This window comes from Microtus pennsylvanicus, chromosome 3 (assembly GCF_037038515.1).
Source record: "Microtus pennsylvanicus isolate mMicPen1 chromosome 3, mMicPen1.hap1, whole genome shotgun sequence".
NCBI classification, from domain to species: domain Eukaryota; kingdom Metazoa; phylum Chordata; class Mammalia; order Rodentia; family Cricetidae; genus Microtus; species Microtus pennsylvanicus.
In genome coordinates, this window is record NC_134581.1 from 126,697,016 (window position 1) to 126,720,218 (window position 23,203).

A 23,203-nucleotide genomic window follows, 5' to 3' on the forward strand; every position below is an offset into this window, starting at 1 on the left:
TTCTATACAATGTATCTTTATAGCAATGTATGAATTTGGGTTTTGAAAACTTTTTAAAAAACTTGACCTGATTTTTTTTTTCTTAGTAGAAATATACTGGTTATTTCTATACATTCTCTTATATGCTTTTACGCCCCTCCAAACGCTATTATATAGACTTCAGTAAAAGGCATTCTTAGGAGAAAATCTGGACTTAGGACAGGTTGTGAGATGAAACAACACAAGCCGAGAGAAACTGAAGTTAGATGAAAAATGAATAATGTTTTTCTGAAACATACATTATCGGTTAAGTCTGGAACCCTGGGTCTATGAATCATTTCTCAGCCTCAGTTTTTCACCTAAATTCTGAGAATGAGTGCCGGGTTCACTGAGATGGTCAACTCAACAAACCCACAACGCTCAAAGCTCGTATAGCAAACCTCTCCGAAGACTGCTCTTAGGAGTTTTGGTTTCTTTGGCACTGATGGCTTGTGGGGTTGTGAGCTCCGGACAACTGGAGTACCCAGGGAGGTGGTTTGTGCAAGGCAGCCTCAGGCGCGCGCTCCCAACAGTTTTGGGCAGTCTCGGCTTCCGCCGTCCGCAGCGGTCACGTGCCCGCTGCTCACGTGCCAGACGCCGCTGTCACTGTGCAGTTGTTCCGGCTTCCTGGGTCTGAGCTCCTAACGTCTGCCTCCGAGTCTCCTCCGCTCCGCTCCGCTCCGCTCCGCTCCGCTCCGCTCCGCTCCGCTCCGGCTCTGCAGTGGCCGCCGAGCCTCGGAGCTCGACCGCAGCACGCCCGCCCGCCCACTCCTTCGCGTCCCCGAGGCTGTCCAGGTGAGGCTGCCCGGGCCGTTGCTTCCCCCGGGGCCCCGGAGGTTTGCGGGACCGCAAAGCCTTCCCCGCAGGACGGACTGGAGAGCTCGCGGGGGGCGGGCAGGCGGGGGCGTCGGGAAGGCTGCTCTGTGCACCCGGGTTCCAGCCACGCCCGGAGCGAGCCGGTTCTGCCTGGGTCCGGCCGTCCGTCTGCGCCGACCTCGCTTGTTTAGGAGCCAGTTCCCACCTAGAGAAGTGCAGTTCCGCACTGACTAAGCACAGTGCGAACGCGGAATAGAATCGGGGTATGCTTTTTTTGCTTCCTTCTGATCGTGGGCAAGAACATACGTTTTGGGAAATGGGAAGCCAGTTTTTTTTTTTGTGTGTGTGTGTTGTGGTAAAATGAGGTGTAAGCTTTTATCTGTAAGTCGACGACGGAGGATTGTTTTAGAAGCTCATTATTGTATATTTTTCTTGTTAGACTAAACTCCCGTTGTTGGTTGTACCCAATTTGATCGAGAAATTATTCTCAGTATTGATTTTGAAAATATTGTCAATTTTTTTTGTTTTTCGATATTGTCAATTTTTATTGGAAAGGAAGGCACTGGTTTCTGAAAATCTACCATGCCGCTTGGTATATTTTGAACCAGTAATTTTAAAGAAAGGAATTAACATGGCTTCTTCAAAATGAAGCATAATATATGCCAATAAAATACATAATTGGCCTTTTCCTGTATTTAATAGTATTTTCTGTACAAGACATTGGAACGTGATTTAGTAGATTTAAAGTAGTGGATATTTGGATTGTTATTAGCATTTCAAAGTACTGGGTATGATTGCACCAGAGGTGGTCCTATTTAATATTCTATTTAATTCCAGTTTTGCTATCAGTCTCTTAAATGGTCACTTAAAAGTCTCACTGTATAGTAAGGCTAATAGTTAAAAGCTCTTTCCTGAAAAAGAAGCCTAGAAAGTTCTTTTATAAGGGGCTGTAAGGGGCCATGGACAAGATTTGAAATATGTCAATGCTGTTTATTCTTAGGATGTTTAATATTTAAGTTAAATGAAATTAATTTGGCTACATTATGCTAGTAGTTTAGAAAATGTAATGCCTGCTATTCTGTTTTTGTCTTGACCCTACATTGAAGATCTGTGTAGAAGCATACACTATCATATTAGATGACCAAAATGGACATCCGAGGTGCTGTGGATGCAGCAGTCCCAACTAACATCATCGCAGCTAAGGCTGCCGAGGTCCGCGCCAACAAAGTGAACTGGCAGTCTTATCTTCAGTAAGTCCGCTTTGCTGTGAATCATGGCTGTCATGTGCTTTCGCATCAGGCTTTTTCATGGTCATGCTTCTGTGAGAGAAATCCTGGAAAACTACTAAGAGCTGTGGAAGAAACCTCTGGCTGTCTTAGGGAGCCTCCTCTGTGGTAGGAACAGCTTGGGGAAGTAGAGCCGTACGTGGTAGCTATTTTATTTTATTTTGTGTGCGTGACTGTTTGCCTGCATGTACGTGTGTGTACCCCATACATGCGGGTGCCTTCAGATCTCAGAAGAAGGTCTCAGATACCCTGGAACAGATGGTTGTAAAACACCATGTGTGTGCTGACCTTTGCCGGTCACAGGAGAGATGTGGGAGAGCTGGTCCTCGCCTGCCCTTTCGTGCTAGGGATCGAACTCAGGTTGCCAGACTTGAGTGGCAGGTGCCCTCTCACTGGCCCCCATGCTTTCTTGATTATTCTTCATCATTGCCTTTTATTTTGTGTAGGTTTATTTTGACATATTTATAACTGAATTTCTGAGGACCAGATTTGGATATGCACATTGAAAAACCAATTGAGTAATCTTGCCAATTTTTTTTCCTTGCCTACACAAAGGTTATATAGTGTAGTGTCTCAAGAAGGAACTCATAGTATCAGAACAGACCTTTACTTCATTGTTTGCTGTGATAATAGGAAGCTAACTAACTGTTCGGGGGCTTGTCAATTATACAGAAAAGGGTAGCTAATTCTACCATCAGAAGTCTGCTGAAGCAATGACCCTTCAGTTTAGTCTTCCAGGATGAATGCAGGCAGAAAAGAGGACCTGTCCAGATATAACCAGCGATAGTGCTGGACGTCATTTATTGTTTGAAGGCAAGCAGAGGTGAGAGCTGAAGGTCACGGCAAAGCCCTGTTGCTTACGTGCCCTTAGGAGGAGTTGGGCCTGTCCCTGCCGCTTGGTGCTCTTCAAGATGATTCTTAAGTCATAAAACCCACAATATATTTGAAGTCTAAGAAGGTCAATATGTACAACTCATGAAAGTGATAGTTGATTGTAGCTGGCAGTTGTGTCCCAGAGTTGCCTTTTTCACAGTCACTATCGTGGGGATACAAGGAACACAGAGTTTACCATTTACTCTTGGAGCTGGAGGAGCTCAGCTGTTGAGGGCTTGTACATTGAGTGTGAATGTGGGCTGCACTGTTCCGTGACAAGAACCCATGTGCCCCTTCTCCTGAAAGTCACTGCTGAGGCTGCTGAGGTACTTGGTGGGGAAGTAGCTTAGACATGTAGTGGTAGTGGGAAGGTTGTTGTTAGAGTGCGGAATCGCACAGTTAGTGCTCGGTTTAATGTGCATGGGCAAAAGTTGTCTAAGATGACTTCTAGATTCCTATTTTAAGGGCCTGGGTTATCGTGGAGCCAGTTGCCCAAGGATCCGTGGAGGAAAGACTTGATCAATTGTAATTGTTTAAATCCTCTGAGCTCCTGACTTCTTCAGTTCAGAAAGCCTTCAGATTAGAGGACAAGGAGTTGCATGTTTGCAGAGCCTGACTCTGTTTAATGCAAACAGAAGACTGTTGATCAGAAAGCACTAGCAGAGCAGCAGAATTTTCTCTGACTTGGTTTTGCAGGTTTTTAGTTACATGGAGGTTTTTCAGTTGTGTCCTTTTCCAGTCCTGAGGCCTTAGCGCTACATACATCTTATTTTCCTTTTTCCTAGTTTGGATCTTTATTTTGTTGTCGGTGTTATAGATTCCTTTTTTAAGTCCCCTCTGCTCTCCATGTTTATGTGCAAATGTTCATCTTACATAACCAAATGTCTGTTATTGAGCCTTCTGATGTGGAACTCTAGTGGGAATAAAATGTCTTCCCTGAAAGCATAGTTACAGGCTGTACATGACATACATAATCAGTGGATCTGACCAATGGGTGAGACTTGTAGTGATGACATAGAAACCTATGGGAGCATTTCCTTGTACCAAAAGTTCAATCAATATGTATTTGTCCTCATGCATTAAATGCTCGCTCCCTCCCTCCTCCCTCCTTCCCTCCTTCCCTCCTCCCTCCTTCCCTCCTTCCCTCCTCCCTCCTTCCTTCCCTCCCTCCCTCTTTTCCTTTTTTTTTTTTTTGTCTTTTGGTTATTTTTCAAGGTAGGGTCTCACTGTGGAGTTCTGGCTGCTCTGGAACTGATTATATTGACTGCGCTACCTCTGCCTCCCAGTGCTGGGGTTAAAGGCATATGCCACTATGCCTGGCTCCTTAGCTTTTTTTGCTCTCCATCCCCGCCTTAGGACAGTAGCCCACAATGAGGACTGACCTTTCTGACCTCCGTTTCTGCTTTCCTTGCCTTTCTATTAAACTAGCCTCCTCTGGTCAGCCTAACAGAGGTTGCTTTCTAAAGAGAGGGAGGATGACGGTATTCTTAATTGAAAGACAAAAAGTGTCAGGAAATGACTGTAGAATGTCACTGTACAGTGGCTTTGGGTATAATGGATTTGAAGGCCAAGTAAATATGTTGGGCTTGTGGTACGGAGGAATTAAGGAGACTTTGAATAAAAGTAAGAGGTGACACTTTATTGAATCCTTACACTGGGTAAGGTGCTGTATTAACTGTCTTAGATTATATAGTTTGTCCTCTCTACAAGCTCTTTGAAAGTCATGTGGTTCTTGTTCCTATTTTGCTCTGGTAAGATAGTGGTAGAGCTAAACTTTTGAATGATGACAAGGCCTTTAGCACTACTGTTTATAATTATCAAAAGATAATTTTCAACAAATTAAAAGATGTTAATTAGTTCCCTTTTTGTTTCTACAGTCAGGCAATACTATCCCACAAAATGGAGAGTTTTCTGTTAGGCTGACCAGAGGAGGCTAGTTTAATAGAAAGGCAAGGAAAGCAGAAACGGAGGTTAGAAAGGTCAGTCCTCATTGTGGGCTACTGTCCTAAGGCGGGGATGGAGAGCAAAATAGCTATGGTTAGGCTGGTCAGGTGTGACTTTTGGTTAGGATTTCAGCATAGGATGCTCCTTATTATGCCCATTGAAACTATGCTGTTGGGGAAATTAGTCTGCTGTCCTTTCTGGTTATGTTAGACTCCGTAGTTAGTTCTTCAGGGCCCACGTACAGGAACCTAATACAAAACAGTGGCCTGTAATTTTCTTGAACTTACTAAGGAAAAAGGAAAAGCATTAAGAATTTGTGTCACTCACAGTGCTGCTCAGTACTTGCTGAACAGAATAACTTATGCTTGCTTTCTAGGGGGCAGATGATTTCTGCTGAAGACTGTGAATTTATTCAAAGGTTTGAGATGAAAAGAAGTTCTGAGGAGAAGCAAGAGATGCTTCAGACTGAAGGCAGCCAGGTGATCCTTCCATTCATTTTATAATGAGCACTTATTCCCTATCATTACAAGTCTGGGATGGACTGGGTGTAGCTCATTGGGAGAGTACCTAGTTAGCGTGCGTGCGTAAGGAAGACCATGGATTCGACCTCTAGCCTCAAATTACAACATAAAAATTAAAATGCTAGAAAACCTTTAATGACTATGTCGTATACTGTACATATGTTATTCACATTAATATTAGTAATAACAATGCTTTTTGCCATGGTAGGGGTAAGGCCCATGGGTTTTTTGCTTGCTAGGCAAGTGCTCCACCAGTGAGCTCTATCCAAGTTAGTCTAATCAATAATGAATAAAATAATATTTAAAAGTCATTTTTAGTTTTTAGTTGTTTACAAGGTGTTACACTGTCTTTAGTAATCAAGAGTAACAATTGCTAGGTATGTGTATTTTTAAAAACAGTAACTATTTAAAATTTATCACTAGATATAGTCGAAATGTGGTAGAAGTCATGGTAAAGTTCTTAGGTCTCATGATATGATGTTTGTGAAAGTATACCTTTTCTATACTGTGTTATCTACTAGCATTTGTATCTTGTTCTATGAGAGAGAAATAATATCTTATAGAAGTTCCATTAAAATTATGTACAAATGAAAATAATGTGCTGGTGTGGTGGTGTATGCCTCTAATCCCAGTACTTGGGAGGCAGAGGCAGGGGATTCTCCATGAGCTCGTGGCAGTCTGTCCTGCACAGTGAGTACCAGGACAGCGAGGGCTACATGGTGAAACCCTGTTTTAAAATTTAAAAAAAAGAAGAGAGCAATAACATTAATTTTGTGTTTTGCAGTGTGCTAAGACATTTATAAATCTGATGACACACATCTCCAAAGAACAGACAGTGCAGTACATACTAACCATGGTTGACGATATGCTGCAGGTAGGTAGAGTCCTCGTACCTTGGGGGACTTTGCTGTTTTATACTTTACAGTAAGAGCAGTTCTGGAAGGTTTCACTTAGTGATTCTCTTCTAGAGCTTGATACATTTTCTTACTTTACTAGAAGTACTAACAGTACTTACATGAAGCTGATTTCCATTTTCACAATACCAAGTAATTATGCTTGATTTTCCTGAAATTGGCTCAAAGTTGTTTTCTCTTTTTGCTTGGACTGGGGATTGAACCTAGGGCCTCATGCTTGCGAGGCAAGTCCTTAGTCCTCCCCTTATTTACATATAGCCCAGGCCTTCCTCCTAATTTAATATCAACGCAGTCTACGAAACCCCTAGGCTCCTTCTGTTTCATAACCGGCTTTTGATGCTGTTTGTTCTAGGCCAGGAACAGGTAAAGTACTTTAGCTCTTTTGATTCAGTTTGACATATAATCTGAACTTTCAGTTGCCTAAAATTCTGCTTTTTTAATTGCCTGTGAATTCAGAGACACTTGCTAATAATTTTGTATTTTAAACTACAGTATAATCTTGGCTTAATTTGTAGAGCAGGATTTATGAGATGGGTCCTTCAGCTGTTTAAACTTCAGCCTGTCTGTTTCTCAAGAGACATGAAGAGGCTGGAGGATTCAGCCCACTTGTAAAGTCTTCTTTAGCCTGTGAAAGGATCTAGGTTCAGCTCTCTGCTCCCAGTACTGGGGGAGAAGAGACACTGAGAGAAAAGTGCTAGTTTGGGTCCTTAAAGAGTACTCTTGTGTAAGTTTATAAGGAAAAAACCCTACATATTCATGGCCTAGTTTCTGACATGTTTAGTGGCCATTATTAGGGATATATAAATAAGGAAGAATGACTCAGTTGCTGGGGGCCCTCAGGTTTTGAGGGAGATAATTATTTATAGTAACAATCCTGGGTTGATGCAGGCTTGTCTGATAATGGTCTCATCTTTCCGCACACTTAGTCTTTAAAAACAGGAAGATTAAGGAGAGCAGGAATGCTGTGATCTCCCTCGGGAGTTTGAGTTTCTAAGATACAGATGTTCTATATGCTAATTTTATGTGTTCTGTTCCTTCAACATGTGCTAGAATGACATTTAAAATCTCCTTTCATGAATGTTTTTCTGACTTTTCTGTTGTTGCTTCTTCTGACATAGATTATAAATGTGAATGCAACATTATTTGACTTACATATTCATTTCTGTTACATTTTTACTGTTTTGGGGCATTATTAATAGTAGAATGTTCTTGGCATAAAATGAATTAAAGCCAAACGCATTAATATTGGGATATCAAATTGTGGTAATGGTGTGGAGCCACGGCCCCTTCTCCTTTTTTCTATCTCTTCTCTTTTGTGCACACTCCCTTTTCTTTCTCCCTCTTTCAACTCAAGATTTGCCTCTGTAGTCAGGCTGACCTCAAACTGAAAATCTTCTTGCCTGAGGCTCCCTGGTGCAGGGATAATATCATTGTGTCACCATTCCCAAACCTGTGGTTTCTTTATGTGTGTGTGAGTTTTGTTTTTCTTTTTTCCTGCTTGTACCACTTTCTGTGTACCACTTTTCATGCCTATTGCCCACAGAGCTTGGGAGCTGGGGGAACATTGTATATCCTAGAACTGGAGATATGGTTGTGAGTTACCATGTGGGTCCTCTGTGAACTGTCTCTAGTCACCCCTTTCTGCCCTGCACTGCTGTGGTTTATTGTTTGTTTCTACTTACCTGTCACTGTTTCAGGCGAATGATTTTATTTTAGGTTCATCTCTTATGTCCATTATGGACTTGGGTCTTGCTTTGTAAATTGAACATGTTTTTCTTTTTCCTTCTTCAGGTCTCATACATGTTAAGTAACTACTCTACCCCTGAACTATTGAGCTATGTATACTCAGTTTATATCTATTTCTTTTAGTAGGTGTATTAAGCATTCTTCATTTATAACTGTTACTAAGTTTCATCTGGACTCCGATAAACACCCTATAACTTGTTTTTATTTTTTATGTGGCTGGAGATTGAACCCAGCACTTCATGCATGCTAAGCAAGGTCTCTACAGTGGATCTGTGCTCTCAGGCCTTTTTTTCCTTTTCTTTACCTTCCCTTTCTCCCTTTTTCTTTTCCTTCCTCATTTTCTTTTTTCTTTCCTCCTCTCCCTCCCTACCTCTCTTTTTTTCTTCTTTCTTTCTTCCCTTCCATTGGGACCTTGCTATTGGAGGCCAAACTGGCCTCAAACCCAATCTCCCCAGGGGGATTATAGGTATCTACCATCAGGTGTAGCTTCTGTTTTTAGATAGCATCTTGGACTGTTGCCCAAGCTGGTCTTGAATTTCTGAGTCTATACTTAAATTTGGATGTTTTATTCTCTTTCCAGTTTCTGTTTGTTTTAACAGCCGTACTGTTCATACTTTGATGGAGGTAGAAATGTCAATACAGTGTTGAGAGCTGAGAAAAAAAAATTATAGTCTTTGTGATCCTGTTAATCCTATTGAATGAGAATAAGACCATTGCCCAAATTCTTTGATCAAATTATGCAAGCTTTATTTTCTGTTAGATAGTGCTATCTCCCAAAAGTGGGGTTTGAGAAGATAGCATGAGACATAAAAGACTGTGGTGTTTATATAGCCTCCCCCAAATAATTGCAAGACTGGTTTTCAAAGGTGGGGGGATTTCCAGAGGAATTTTGGTTATGTAGGAATTTGGGTGACCATGCATCCTAATGGGATATGCAATAAGCAGGTGAGAAGCAGTATATGATTATTTTGCTCTTGTTTTTCCTTTAGGAAAATCACCAGCGTGTCAGCATTTTCTTTGACTATGCAAAACGAAGCAAGAGCACTGCCTGGCCATACTTTCTGCCAATGTTGAATCGTCAGGATCCCTTTACTGTTCATATGGTAAGTTTTGAGTTAATCATATTGCTTTAAGTATATTTTATTCTTTTCTTGTTACTGTGATACAACTGACAAGAAGCAGTGTCAACTCGGAGTTCTGAGGAATTGTAATCCATCAGAGTGGTCAAGGCATGTGACTCTTTCCTTGAAAGTAGGAAGAGGAAGCAGGGTAAGGTTATAAAACTTGAAGCCCACCGTCAGTGACTTACTCCCCCTCCCAGTGGGATGCCTAAAGGATTTAGAATTTCCCCGAATGCTACAACCAGCTGGGACTAGGTGCTCAACACATGAGCCTGTCAGGCGCATTTCATATTCAACCCACAATACACATGCACCATCTAAGAAGGGAGTTTATATTTTACACTGGCGTACAGAGGGAGCAAACCTGGGTTGGTTGTGACATGTTAACTTGCCTAATGGTGCTGAATATAGAAGGCTGTTGGAGTGAAGAAGCTATGTTGACCTGATGTAGTTATAAATTTATAGATGAATGTGTTCATTAGCTTCAGTGTACATGGTGAGTGTACATGTGCAACAGCTCAAGATTGCCTATAGCAGGAAAATCACGTTGTACTATGTAGAAATTAAATTTGGTTTTGAAATAACTGTTTTATTTTAATTGTTTATTTTTAATATCTTGAAACTCTTGCTTGAAACTTCTCCCTAAGAGCTATATAGTTGGAACCCCAACACTGAAGAACCTTCCATGGTGTCAGTGAAAAGATGAGAAAGAGACTGAGAGGATGAGATTTTGCACGAGTAATCCCCTTGTTTCCAGCGAGTGGGCTGCTGGAGCCTTATTAATGTCTTCCATTCTAAAGTCAAAGACCACTGTCAGTCAAATGTTTCTGTGCAAGTGTGCTCTTTCCCCACCTGCCTCTTCCACATGCAGCTAGATTTGAGTGTTTCTCTACTCATACTTTATAAGTCATAGACATCTGTAAAATTCCAAAAAGTAGAGTCACAAGAAAGCTATAATTTTTAGGAATAATGTTTAAATTACTAATTTAATATAGTTTCCTCTTTCCAGTTGTAGAGGCTTGTTTCCTTTGCCTTGTTACCGAGTTTAAATATCCTCATAGTGTTGTAAGTTGATGTAGATCTAGTTAGAACATCATTATTAGTAATAAAGACACAACCTGATCAACATTTTTGATGTTGGATTTCTGGGGCCTGGCACATCTTAGGCAAGTGTTTACAGCTGAGTTATGTTCCCAGATTCCAGACCCCAGATAATAATGGTTTTTGTTTTTTGTCTTTTTTAAAGACTTGCATCTCCTGTAGCCCAGGCTGGTCTCTAAGTATCTAAATAGCTGCAAATGATCTTGAACAGCAAATCCTCTTGCCCCCATCTCCCAGAGTAGGATTCTTCTCCCACACCCAATTCATGGTGCGAGACACAGGGCTTCCTGAATGCTCAGCAAGTTCTCAACTGAACTGAACTGTATTCCTGGAGTCCCTAAATTATGTTCTTAATTTAAATGGCTTTTGATTAAGTTTTCAAACAGAGGGTCAGACTGTTGTTTGATTATTCACTGTTTGTGATTACCCCAGCTTATGCTGGGGTTTAAATGTCAGGTGTCATTCCTGGTCATTTCTTTTTTGCCCACACTTGTGCTGCTAATATATTTTCAGCCCCTGGGTTCCAAATAGGAATACTCTATAAGTCAGTTGACTTTGATTTTATTTATTTATTGTATGACTCATATGCCACAGTACAAAGGAAAGTCTGAGGATAACTTCTGGCAGTTGGTTCTCTTTTGGCACATGAATTCTAGGTATTGCATTCAGATTGTAAGGATTGTTAGTAAGCACCATTACAGTCTAAGGTATCTTGCCAGCCTTCAGCTGTGTTTTATGAAAGTTGTGCTGGTATCTAAATGAACCCCCAATCTTATTATTTTTTCTTTTAAATGAAAGGTTCTTAACTATGTAACCCATGCTGGTCTCAGACTTTGCAGTACTAAAGTGCTGGATTATAGTATAGATGCATGTTACCTCCTTGGCTCCAACTCTTATTTTGAAATGCAAAATAATTTAGGGAATGCTATGTAGCATCTTAAAGCACAGTTTGAATGTTTTTGTTTTAAAATAAGTTTTAAGAAATGAATCTTCCCCATCCCCCGGAATTGAATGTTAGGAAAACAACTCAGCAAAGTGATGGGGGTGGGGAGGTTCTTAAGGTAAAGGATGCAAATGTCATTCAGATATATTTCTTTTTCAGGCAGCAAGAATTATTGCCAAGTTAGCAGCTTGGGGGAAAGAATTGATGGAAGGCAGTGACTTAAATTACTATTTCAATTGGATAAAAACTCAACTGAGTTCACAGGTAACACATTTCTTTTAGTATCCAAAAGAAGTGTAATATTAGTATCCATGTTCTCCTATGTTATTTATGGTAAATGTTTTGTGATAGGAACTCCGCTTTGTACTTGTTAAGTAAGCCTAACTGCTGCTGGTGTGATGGCATGCTTCTCTGTCTGTTCTTTAACTGGCTGTCCTCTCTGCCACTTGTGGTTCCCTGCCCTTGCTTCTGCCCGGTCAGGGACTTTCCTTCCTTCCAGGCAGCTACCAGGATTACACAGTTCGGAGAACTGGAAGACCTGCAGGAAGCAGTTCAGTGAGCGATGACAGAAAGCTTCCATATAGAAAACAAATACTACACTGGAGACACCATCTGAACAGGCTCTGGGGACAGAGACTTGCAGGCGTAGCTTCTGCCTTGGCCTGTGTATTTGAATCACCAACATTTGTATGAGAAATACTGGTTTGGGGGAGAGATCTCTGGAGATTTTCTAGTAAGGTTTCTTATGCCTTACATAAGGTTACATAACTAGGCTAGCTTGTTTAACTGGTTATTTAATAAACAAATGGTCTTGGGTGCTACCCGGGAAATTTCAAATTACAAGCAATGTATTGTAGACCATTAGTCAATCTGATTGTCCTTATCTCAGTCAAGAGTTTGAACCAAGCTTCCAGTTGTCCTTGGACAAGTCGGGGGCTGCCCAGTCCAACTGTCTTACAGTCTTGTCTTATACAGTGGCTCATTCCCACATCATATGAAACCATGGGATTAAGCATTTGGGTTTAAATTGAGACATCCTGCTTACTGGTCATCTGAATTACTTTCAGGTTTCTTTAGCTCTGTGTCTCCATGGAGAAGAGAGCTTGCTGATGCAATATCTTGGAAAATGACCATTATTTTCATGCATCTTTAGTTGAGGGCAAAATTAGAATATTTAGGATGGCTCTTTGAAATGTTTCCTTCAGACTTCCAGTGACTGTTAGATGGTCAGTTGGAAGTTTGGTATGACTGATGCTCAAAAGAAAGAAAGAGAGGTTGGCTGGGGAAGAGTGCTCTGAAGAAGAAAAGGCAGAGTTTAGTTTAAGTTGGGCGACACAGAGGGACTAAACCAGGCAAATAATATTGACAGTCACTGTATTGTCAACTCTCAGTTACAAATAAATGTTAATTTAACAGATTTTAGCTTAAGGTATGAGAGATGCCTGAAATTTTGCTTAGATTTACGTTTTGTCTTACTTTGCCTGCCTTTGGGGACTGATTGCCCTTTCTAGTTCTACAGAGAATGTTTTAAATGAAATTATTCTTTATGTCAGCATTATCTGTATGGTTTGCTGAGTTTGTAAGATACTTAAAAAGTATTTAAAACATGAGAATGGGTGTATGGGATGAAATTTTAGGGTCCTAAATGTAGATCTTCTGAAATCAGAACATTTCATTTTTTAGATAGGAAACACTTCCTCTCCCATTTTTTTAACACTTTAAAACCATGCATCCTTTTAAATGAACCTCATTCTGCTTTAATTCCACCTTCCCCCCTACTTACTCTTCTCTTATATATTATTATTACATTCTGTCCGCAGTTCCCCCTGCTTCCACTCCCTTCAGTCCCTCTCCTCTACCTCCTCGTCCCTCCCCCTTCTCTCCTCCAGATCCACTCCTCCTGTTTTTCTTCAGAAGAGAACAGGCCTTTCATAAATATCAACCAAACATGACATAACGAGTTACACTAAGACTAGGTACATCCCCTCATATCAAGGCTGGAAGAGGCAACCCAGTAGGTAGAAAAGGGCTCCAAAAGCAGGCAGAGTTAAGAGAAAGTCCCTCCTTCTACTGTTAGGAGCCCCACAAGAACACCAAGCTACACAACCATAATGTATATGTAGAGAACTTAGGTCAGGCCCATACAGGCTCCCTGATCGTCGGTTCAGTCTCTGTGAGCCCCTATGAGCTCTGGTTACATGGTTCTGTGGGCTGTGTTCTTGTGGTGTCCTTGGCCCCTCTGGATCCTACAGTCCTTTCTCCTCCTCTTCCACAGGATTCCCAAGATCCATCTGATGTTTTGCTGTGGGTTTCTTTCTTGTAAAGCCCAGCTTTCTTCTTAGGTGTAGTTGTAGCTGAAAAAGTAGAAGCTGATATGAGAGAACTGCACACTGCTGTAGTTTGTTAACCCTTGGGCAGTTCACCCCTGACGTTTGTTCACAGCAGTGCCGTCTATGTTGCGCCTCAGGGATGAATTGCTGCTCCTGAAATGAGTAACATCCACTTAATGCTAACATGGTTGTAACCATGTCCTACAGCCGGGGGAAGATAGTCTGAAGTACTTCAGAGACTAGAACAGTTTTCATTGGAGTTGTACTGTTGAGTGGATGTTCTTCAAGATCTTTCTGTCTCTTTCCAGTGTGCTGTCGCTGCCATGATCTTTGGCTTTCTGATGTGGCTTGATACCTCTCCTCTGCTAGTCCTTCTTCTATAGGGCACCCACTGGAGGTCGCAAGCACAGCCTGGCTTTGCTTCTGAGTCTGGACATTGCCTCTGCCTGGTTCTCATCACTCTTGGCTTTCTTGCTACAGGCAGAAAATTCTTCCATAGCCTTTTATCAGAATTAAATTGTAAATTTCTTGTTTAAAGAAAGGTAGGATTATTTTTATTTGATATTTTATTTGCTATCTTGCTCATATGTCTTTAATAGTACTATATGTGCAAAGTCTTTTCCCTACTGAAAGTATTTTCTCCTTCATAAAAGATTCGTAGTTTCATGCTTCTAGTGAAAATAAACTTTCAAGTGCCCAAGTCAGTTGCTAGGTTGCATATTTGTTTTTTTTTACTTTACAATGGCAATTTTTGCCTCATACTTAATAGGTATGAATAAAAAATTAGACGCTCATCTCGAAATTTGTTACCAGTTTTCTCTTGACTTGTTACATTATATTTTCTTCATTTCCATGTAACATTTGTGATATTGAATATTGAGATCATTTGATGGCATTGCTATCTTCCTATTATTAGGAAGTGTTGCCAAAAATATTGGGAGTGCAGGTTGTCATCTGATTGGAAACACAATTCTGTTAGTAAATACTGAAGTAGAAACTTTTGCTAGCCTTACCAGTGAAGCTTATCTTGTCCTTACAGGACTTCTCTTCAGCTCTTGTTGGTAGTCAGTCTGTCTAGCTGGAGGAGAATAATAACTTCTCTATCGTCTTCATGTTCTTTGTAAGGCAGGATTAGGGAAAATGGTGATAAAATTCATCCAATTCCTTTTGTGAGATGATTAAATTAGGATGAAATTAGAAAACAAAACTAAGTAATAAGTCATTTATTTTGTGATAGAAACTTCGTGGTAGCGGTGTTGCTGTTGAAACAGGAACAATCTCTTCAAGTGATGTAAGTATGTTCCTTCTTAATTGATTGGCTTCTTAACACCCTGAAAATCAATTGTTTTGACTCATAGGCATTTAAAAATGTGAAGGCGTTTACTAGTTCCCCAAATGTAAAAATCCTTGGATCTGATGTGGCACCACCCAAAGTGAGGCTAATTCTATTGCCTTTTTTATGGGAGACACAAATTGTGCCCTTTGTTGCTGTCTTGCAGGACATGCTTCTTGAGATCTCCAAATCCATGTAAGAGTTGGCATCACAGTGCACAGCACAAGAGACTAAACATGTTTGTGTCCAAGTTCAGTCGTTTGTGAGCTGTTTGATATCTGTCTAAACTAGGTGTAACAATGTATCAGTTGACTCATGGCACAAAAATACTGTTGCACTGCTCAAGCCTCCGTGGACTGTGTGGTGGCTCAGCATGGACCTCCTCACCACTTCTTCAACCAGTCTTTTCCCACTTATAAGTGGTTAAAAGTCAGTACTAATTATGGGCTTTAGTTCTTAGGTAACATCATCTTCCCCTTTTGGGAATGGTTTAACTTTGCTGGATTTGAGTAGCGCAAGGACTGGCCGTACATTTGGGGAAGAAAGGATGGATGTGGTTGGAGCCATGGAACAGAAACATCAGGACAAAGGAGAGAAGTGGGAGGTGTATGCAACCTAATGTGATGGAAATGCCTATGGGATGCTAGAAGGCTGATAAAGCTTTGTCTAAACCATGTAACAGCTGTAGTGATCATTGTAATGTCCATAATTTGAATGGAACGTACCCATATGCTTGTCTAAGAATGGTCCCAGCCTCAGAATCTACTTGAAAGTTAGCAGGCAAGCTTCCCTTTGGGGCATGGATTGAAAAAATGTGATGGATATTGTGTGAAGCCACAAAAGGAACTCAGAAGTTAGATGAGCACTCTTTGGGACAGAGTGAAGAGAGAAAGCAATGGACAGGTAGAAGGTTTAGTTGTTAAGTTAAAACAAATACATAAATTGGCATCTTTATTTTTCCTTAAAATTGAATTTTATTTCATTATGTGTATGGCGGTTTGCCAGCATTTGTGACTCTGTACCCTGTCTGTGCAGGTGAGGCCAGAAGAGGGCATCAAATTCTAGGATTGGGGTTACAAACTCTTGTTAGCCACTGTGTGGATACTGGGAATTGAACCCCAGTATCTGGAAGAGTAGCCAGTGCTCTTAACTACCGAGCCATTTACCACCAGCACCCTCAAATGACACCTTTCTTTCTTGTGGGGTTTCTACAGTATGAAGTCTGGAAGAGTTCATTGTGTTATAGTTTACATATTTTTAGAATAATTTGTTTTCTAAACTTATTTTTAGCGATTGTAATTCTTTAAACCCTGTATAAGGAGAGGTAAGTTGAGCTGTGTGAGATTCAAGTTTCCTCTTTTTTGTCCATTGTTAGAAAGACAGAATTGGTTGAGCTGGTATTGGTTAGTGTAATTGTTTATCTGGTACATCTATACACACATACCCTAAATAGTAATTGTAAGATTTCACACCATGTTTTTAGTGTTCCCCAGCCCTGGGCATACTCTCATGACTTTTCTTGAGGACTTTTCTTTTCTGATAGATACTGATTTGAAAGCAGACCTCAAATGGAGAATATTGCCATCCTTTGATTCTATTTTTAATGGGCAAATCTCAGCTAGTATTTATTGAACACTTACTGTGTAACTACCACTGTTACTAGTTTTACGTTACATTGCCATGTTGTGTGTGTGTGTATATATATTTGATGTAAGTTATAAATTAGTCACTTCTTATGCAAAAGTAATGAGGCTGAACAGGAAAGCACACAATCTTGCTAAGGTCATATAGCTGATGAGTGTCAGAAACACTAATGCAATAAATTGTTTATTGAGGAATTTTTTCTAGGGCACTTTTTCCTGAGCTGGAATTGAATATTTATATTTTGCTTCAACCTATTCTATACAGTGACTTTTGTTATGTCTGTATTATGCCTTTGAATAAATAGCTTTTAAATTAGTGGGAAAAAGCAGTTTGGTAAGCTGCAGTATGTAATGTTGCCACTTGAGGGCAGTGTAAAGCAGCAGCTGAGCTCCAGGAAGCTAGTCTTTTAGAGGCTTCACAGAACCATCACCACACATGAGGAGTTTATTGTTATGTATATTTTAACTTTGCAACGCATAAGAGAAGTTCACTTAAAATGTGTGGCATTGTTTTCACACAGTCATGGAAATAACTCGAAGCATCTGATTGTAAATTCTTTGCTGGTTTTAATATAACAATAGATCCTCTTTCCTGAGGATCAGCATTGCTTTGGAAATGGACTTCTGGGCTGAAGTCTTGACCAAGGAGTGTTGTGATCTTTCCAAGCTTTGAAGACTCTTTTTCCTTGCCCTTTCACTGATACACTGAGAAGACGATTCCTTACCTCTGTGTTGTTTTTGGACCCAATCTACCATTAGTTCCAAGATGGGTGTTGTTTCTTGGGTAGAGTTGCTAGATTTTCTTTCCTGCTTGTTCTGAGGTGATTCTCCATGTTCTGGAGCAGTTCTGTCTAACAGGACTTCTTGAAATGTGAGCCTTTTGTGTATCTGCCTGCCCATGGAGGTGACCACTAACCACGCGACTAGTGGGACTAAGGAAACCTTCCCGAGATATACTCCTTGTACTGTAAAAACCGTGCATTTGCAGTTCAGTGGTTTACATTGATGGATTGTGCAGCCATTACTACAGTCTGAGTTTCTAGCATTTCAGCACTCCGGAAACCAAGAACTAAACTGAATGTTTTCTCCTTACCTACTCTCTTCTTTGAACCTCTGGCAGCCACCAATCTACTTTCTGGTTCTGCAGTCCCCTCTTGTGGATTGTGATGGGAATAAAACTCTGACTTGTTTTTTTTTGTGTGCCAGATCCCCGTCATCTAGCATAATATGTTTGAGGTTCATTCATGTTTGAGGCTGCAGCATTTTAGAATGAGAAACAGGAAACTCATAAAGTTGTGTTTCCTTGTTACTCAGTGATTTCTATGGCAGTTCTGATATCCTTGCTCCTGGCCAATTTTGCTGCTTTGGCTTTGTTTTTGATTGAATGCTGTGGTCCCTGCAGGCTTGCAGAGAGGTGGAATGCTTTGATTGTAGTTCTTTGTCGGAAGTTGTGCTCAGGCGGCAGATGAGTGGGCTGCCTCAGTTGTTCACACAGCACAGGCTTGCTCTTAATTGTAGGCTGCCCTTGCTGGTGGCCCGCTGGAACCCAGAGAACTTACAGCCAGCAGTCATTGGAGGTGACTGGAGTCTAAACATTCTAAATGGAAAATTCAGAAAATAACCCGCAAGTCTTAAATAACTTGTGTTTATTCTGTTGTCATAATTGTTCTATTGCATTGTGTTAACTGCTTTCTATGCCTGAATTACAAATGAAATTATCATAGGTATCTATATAGGAAGAAATAAAACTGTGCTCTTAGGATCTCTCAGGGGTCTGGGAACGTGGGAGAATAGGGACCACTATACTTGCCTGACAATGTAGGCAGAAAGAACATTGTTCTTACCCAGGGCAATTACGAATGACTTTTCATTCCTTTAAGTTCTTATCACCAAGTTAACACTTTGAAGCATTGGGATTATTAAAATTGTGTGTGTTTGTGTGTTTGCGTGTATGTGTTTGGTGTGTGTGTATGTGTATTGAATACAGACTTAGTGTTTCAGTTTTATTTTTCTGATCAGGTTTTTTGAAGGGTTGCCTTTCAAAACAATGTGGCAGTATACAAGAAAATGAAATAATGTATTTGAGTAGTACAGACTTCCTCTCATATGCCTTTGAAAGTGTAGCACCAGTAATAATAGTAAGGTAACCTATTACTATATGTTAAATGTGCTTTTGGAATTGTATGTAAAACATTAATTTATAAAGCAAATCTTGCTTTCTTAGTTTCAGCACCAGTACTTTTTTCTTGTACTAGAGATCCCCAATATTTATATAAGTACATTGTATGATTAAGCAAATTATATTGTAAGCACTTTATGAAGACCTTAAATAGTGAATAATAGTGAAATTACTCTTTGGAAGTCTGTATCTCTGTTTTTTTTTTTTTCCAAGACAGGGTTTCTCTGTGTACCAGTCCGGAGCTCTGTATCTTAACTGATATTTTTTGAATATTATCTAAGAATTTCTTTTCATAACTCTTATTTCAAGAAATTGTTCGTTATTGCACAAATAATTAAAAACCAGAAACAGATATTGGGGTACAAGCTGAAGATGAAAAAAGCAAAGCAGCCAACCCCTAGAGAGACCTCTTATCTCTACCAAATCTTCAGACGGAAAGGGTGAGATCCTGTGTCCATCCTTAGACTCCACACTCCACCGAGTTCCTGTCTCTTCCCCTTATATTCCTCTCTCCGCCCAACCATATTGCTACTGTCTCCACCTCCCTAGTGCTGGGATTAGAAGTGTGTGACTCCCAAACACTGGGATTAAAGATGTGAACCACCAGGATCTGTTTCTGCATTGATCTCAAGTAGCCCAGGATAGCCTTGAACTCACAGAGATCCATCTGCCTCTGTCTCCAGAATCCTGGGATTAAGGGTGTGTACCACCACTCCTGGGCCTATATGACTGACTAGTGTGGCTGCTTTGCTTTCTGATCTTCAGGCAAGCTTCATTTATTAAAACACAAATGGGGGACTGGAGAGATGGCTCAGAGGTTCAGAGCATTGTCTGTTCTTCCAAAGGTCCTGAGTTCAATTCCCAGCAACCACATGGTGGCTCACAACCATCTGCAATGGGGTCTGGTGCCCTCTTCTGGCCTGCAGGCAGACACACAAACAGAATATTGTATACATAATAAATAAATAAATAAAATAAAAACTTTAAAAAAAACCACAAATGATATATACCACTCTACTTATCTGCACACATTCTAGTTTTTGAATATCTTGTGACAATAATAGTGTACCTGAAAATCATGTGGTACTTTACAGAAACTGGCTGCAGTTGAGAGATCTTTAATTTTTAATTTTGGTACAGCTGGCACTATTTTCCTATATTGATAATAAAGCAATTTTGAGGAAATGGATTTCCTCAAGATACTGAGATAAAGCTTGTCATTCTGTTCCAGTGTTTGTCTCCCTCCCCTCTTTGGATGTTGGGAGAGAAACCATAATCTTCTGTATGCTAAGTAGTTTGTAACTACATTGCCACCTTTCCTCCCTTGGGATGAGTTTATACATCTTGGTTTTTCCTGCTAAAACCTTTTCACCATGCTTCCTTCAAAGGTTAATGTTACCATGAGATGTTAGTGTAGGTTTGGTTTGGTCTGGTTTGATCTCGAGCTGCATGTAAAGGGATCTGAATTCATTTGTTCAGCATCTTATCATGACATTTGTTTATGTTGTATATATCAATATTCCTTAACTTTGCTGTGTAGTAATTAATCACATAAGTAATATTATAAATGATTAATATTTGGTTACTTCAGGTTTTTGATCATCGTGTATAATTTAGCTGTGAACATTCTGTACATGTCTTTTGTTCTATGTAGTATATATATTATATCCATAGTACTTACTCCAGAGTGGAATTATGAGTAATGAGGTTGTGTAAATTTAGCACTAGCAGTTGTTACCAGTCAGTTTTCTGAGCCAGTTTATGAACCTTCAACAAGGCAGAAGTTTAAGTTTCCTCCTGGGATTTTGTTTATTGCTGTTTGGCTTATTTTGTTTTGAGACAAGCCTTGCTGACCTAAAATTTGAGGACTTCTTGCTTGTCTTCTCAAATGCTGGGATTGCAGACAAGCTTCTGTGTTATATTTAAGTGAATGTCTGTCAGAAGCTAAGAAAATAAAATAAAAGCAACTACACTTTATATACACATATTCATACTAGGCTTTTGGTTCTAATAGAAAATAGTTCTTTTATGACTATAAGATGTTAAATACTTCTGGAGCTGTTAGTCAGCATTCTATTTTCTATTTCTTACAAAACACTAGTTTCTGGGGCTTACTTTTGTTAGTTTTGTTTCTGAAGTCCACCTTTGCGCTTCACTCATAACAGTGCACAGAATATTTTTATTTATTTATTTATTTATTTTCATTTTTTTTTCTGAGACAATTTTCACTGTAGTTTTAGAGCCTGTCCTGGAACTAGCTCTTATAGAGCAGGCTGGCCTCGAACTCATAGAGATCTGCTTGCCTCTGCCTTCTTAGTGCTGGATTAAAGATGTGCGCCACTACTTCCCAGTGTACAGAGCATTTTTTTTTAATTTTTTTTTTTATTATTTTTTTATTGATAAAAGAATAAAGAAAAAAACAAATTTCCACCTCCTCCCAGCCTCCCCTTTCCCTCCCCCTCCTCCCACTCTTCTCCCCCTCCTCCCACCCCTCTCCCCTTCCCCCCACTCCTCTCCCCCTCCCTCTCCAGTCCAAAGAGCAGTCAGGGTTCCCTGCTCTGTACAGAGCATTTTTATGATGAATTTGTGGAGTACAGATTTGTTTTCTGTAGAGGTTACAACTCCAAAATATAGATGAATGCCATCAGCGTTGACTCCTTTAGAAATGTAGCGTGCATATAAGTCATAGTGTTATCAAAGTGAAAATTCAACATTAGTGTTCATCCCATTAATAAATTTATCTTTATACTTGTATATTTGTTCCTTAATTTTTGAATTACTTTGATACTCTTCAGAAAGTGAAAGTATAAGGAAGAAGAGGGTAAGACTGTAGCAAAGGATTCTGAATGGTGGATCATAATGGGGCAAAAAGGTGTGTGCATGTGTGCGTGCTCGCATGCGTGTGTGTGTGTGTGTGACATCTTGCTGAAGGTGTGAGCTGTACTCCTAGGTAAAGGACAGGAAGAAGGGCTATAACTATGGATCAGCTTAGGGATTGAGGTATTTATAGTAGAACCAGTCCTTAGGCGTAGTCTTTATTTTTCTTTGATCTGTTGAGAGGAAGAGGAGGACAGGAGGAGAGCTCCTGTGGAGAACGGCAGAGAGAAGAGACTTGATTGCTTATGGTTTTCATGGTTGTGTGATTTTCTCTAGTAGTATTTGTTGAATTGCTTTTCTGTAGGATTAAAGGTAAAAGTGAATGAGTTGATTTAGCTAAGGCTAATTATTTTCTTTTAAGCAATCATTACATTATTTATACCAGACACTACTAATCAGCAGTTAAGGGAAAGTAAACAAACAGATGCTCTCCATCTCAGTTGAAGGCAGTGTGTAAATGGATGTAGTAGTGTACACCCAGCATTTAGGAAGCAGAGGCGGGTGGATTGCGACCAGACTAGTCTACATAGCTAGCCCTAGTCATTTGCTATACTGTCTGCCATCACTGGCATGGGCTGGACCCTGTGTATAGCAATCTGTAGGAAAGAGTCCTGTGAGCTGTAGGACCAGTTGTAACGGACAGCGTGGAGCCCATTCTTGTTTTGTGCTGTGTGTGCTAACTATTTGGCATCTCATGATTTAGCAAAGGTGCCTTTGTTGCTCTTTTACTATTTGTATCTAGAAATCTCTCCCAGGTTTTCTGTAAACAAGAAAGGTGGGGTTTATATTCTCTGGTAGAAACTTCTAAGTTCTGAAATAATTGAAAAAAAAAACAAACGTATTTTTTTCCATTGCAGAAAAGTTTGAGATGAAATGATTTTGTCATTGTAAGTTCTGCTAATATAATTTTGCTTGTGTTTGGCTTTTGTGATAAGGACTCATTCTGTAACCCAGGTTGACCTGGAATGAAATATCTAGTTCAGACTAGTTTAGACTTGTAGAAATCCTCTTGCTTCAGCCTTCCAAGTGCTGGGCTTTTGGGCTTGAGCCCTCACGTTCAGCTTCTGCTAAGGTGGGATGTTAAACTTTATCTGTGCATATTATATGTCACCACTATCTAGGTAGAGATAAAGTCCCTTTTCTTTATAATATTTGACTGTTTATCAAACTACTCACTTCATTGTATCTTTGTATTTGAATGCTGTAAATTTCTTTGTAGTGTTCCAGCTCATGTATTATTGAAATTAAAACACTAAGCTTAATAATATCAAATTTTAGGTTTTATGGATTTTTATATCATCTATTGACATCTATGATTCTTTTTACCTTTTTAAATTTGTTCATTATGAAGGCTAGAGCTTAAATTTTCGTTCCTCAACTTTTTAAAGACATATCTCTCATGGAAATATTTAGACAAGAGCTTAGAGCAGAGGTTTTTACTAGCTGTGGAAAAATGGAGGGTTTATGTTTTCTAAGAGTTGATTTTCATTTATTTCAAGTTACAGATTTAAACACAGTTTCTATGACATGCAGCTATTGAACTAAGTTTTAAAAATCT

At 39.9% G+C, this 23,203-nt stretch overlaps 1 protein-coding gene across 4 annotated transcripts in view; it reads left to right on the forward strand.

Moving 5' to 3' along the window:
• Positions 1 to 581: 581 nt before the first annotated feature.
• Positions 582 to 23,203, forward strand: part of Atp6v1h (ATPase H+ transporting V1 subunit H) — a 66,237-nt gene continuing 43,615 nt past the window's right edge. Inside the window, exons 1-7 of one of the 4 annotated variants that reach the window (XM_075967075.1) lie at positions 612 to 1,097; positions 1,941 to 2,084; positions 5,314 to 5,416; positions 6,243 to 6,332; positions 9,108 to 9,221; positions 11,443 to 11,547; positions 14,851 to 14,904. In XM_075967075.1, coding sequence (XP_075823190.1) covers positions 1,972 to 2,084; positions 5,314 to 5,416; positions 6,243 to 6,332; positions 9,108 to 9,221; positions 11,443 to 11,547; positions 14,851 to 14,904 — 579 coding nt within the window. In that variant the 5' untranslated portion in view covers positions 612 to 1,097; positions 1,941 to 1,971. Of the gene's footprint in view, positions 1,098 to 1,940; positions 2,085 to 5,313; positions 5,417 to 6,242; positions 6,333 to 9,107; positions 9,222 to 11,442; positions 11,548 to 14,850; positions 14,905 to 23,203 lie in introns of all 4 variants that reach the window. The other 3 variants (XM_075967074.1, XM_075967076.1, XM_075967077.1) reach the window with 3 other exon arrangements.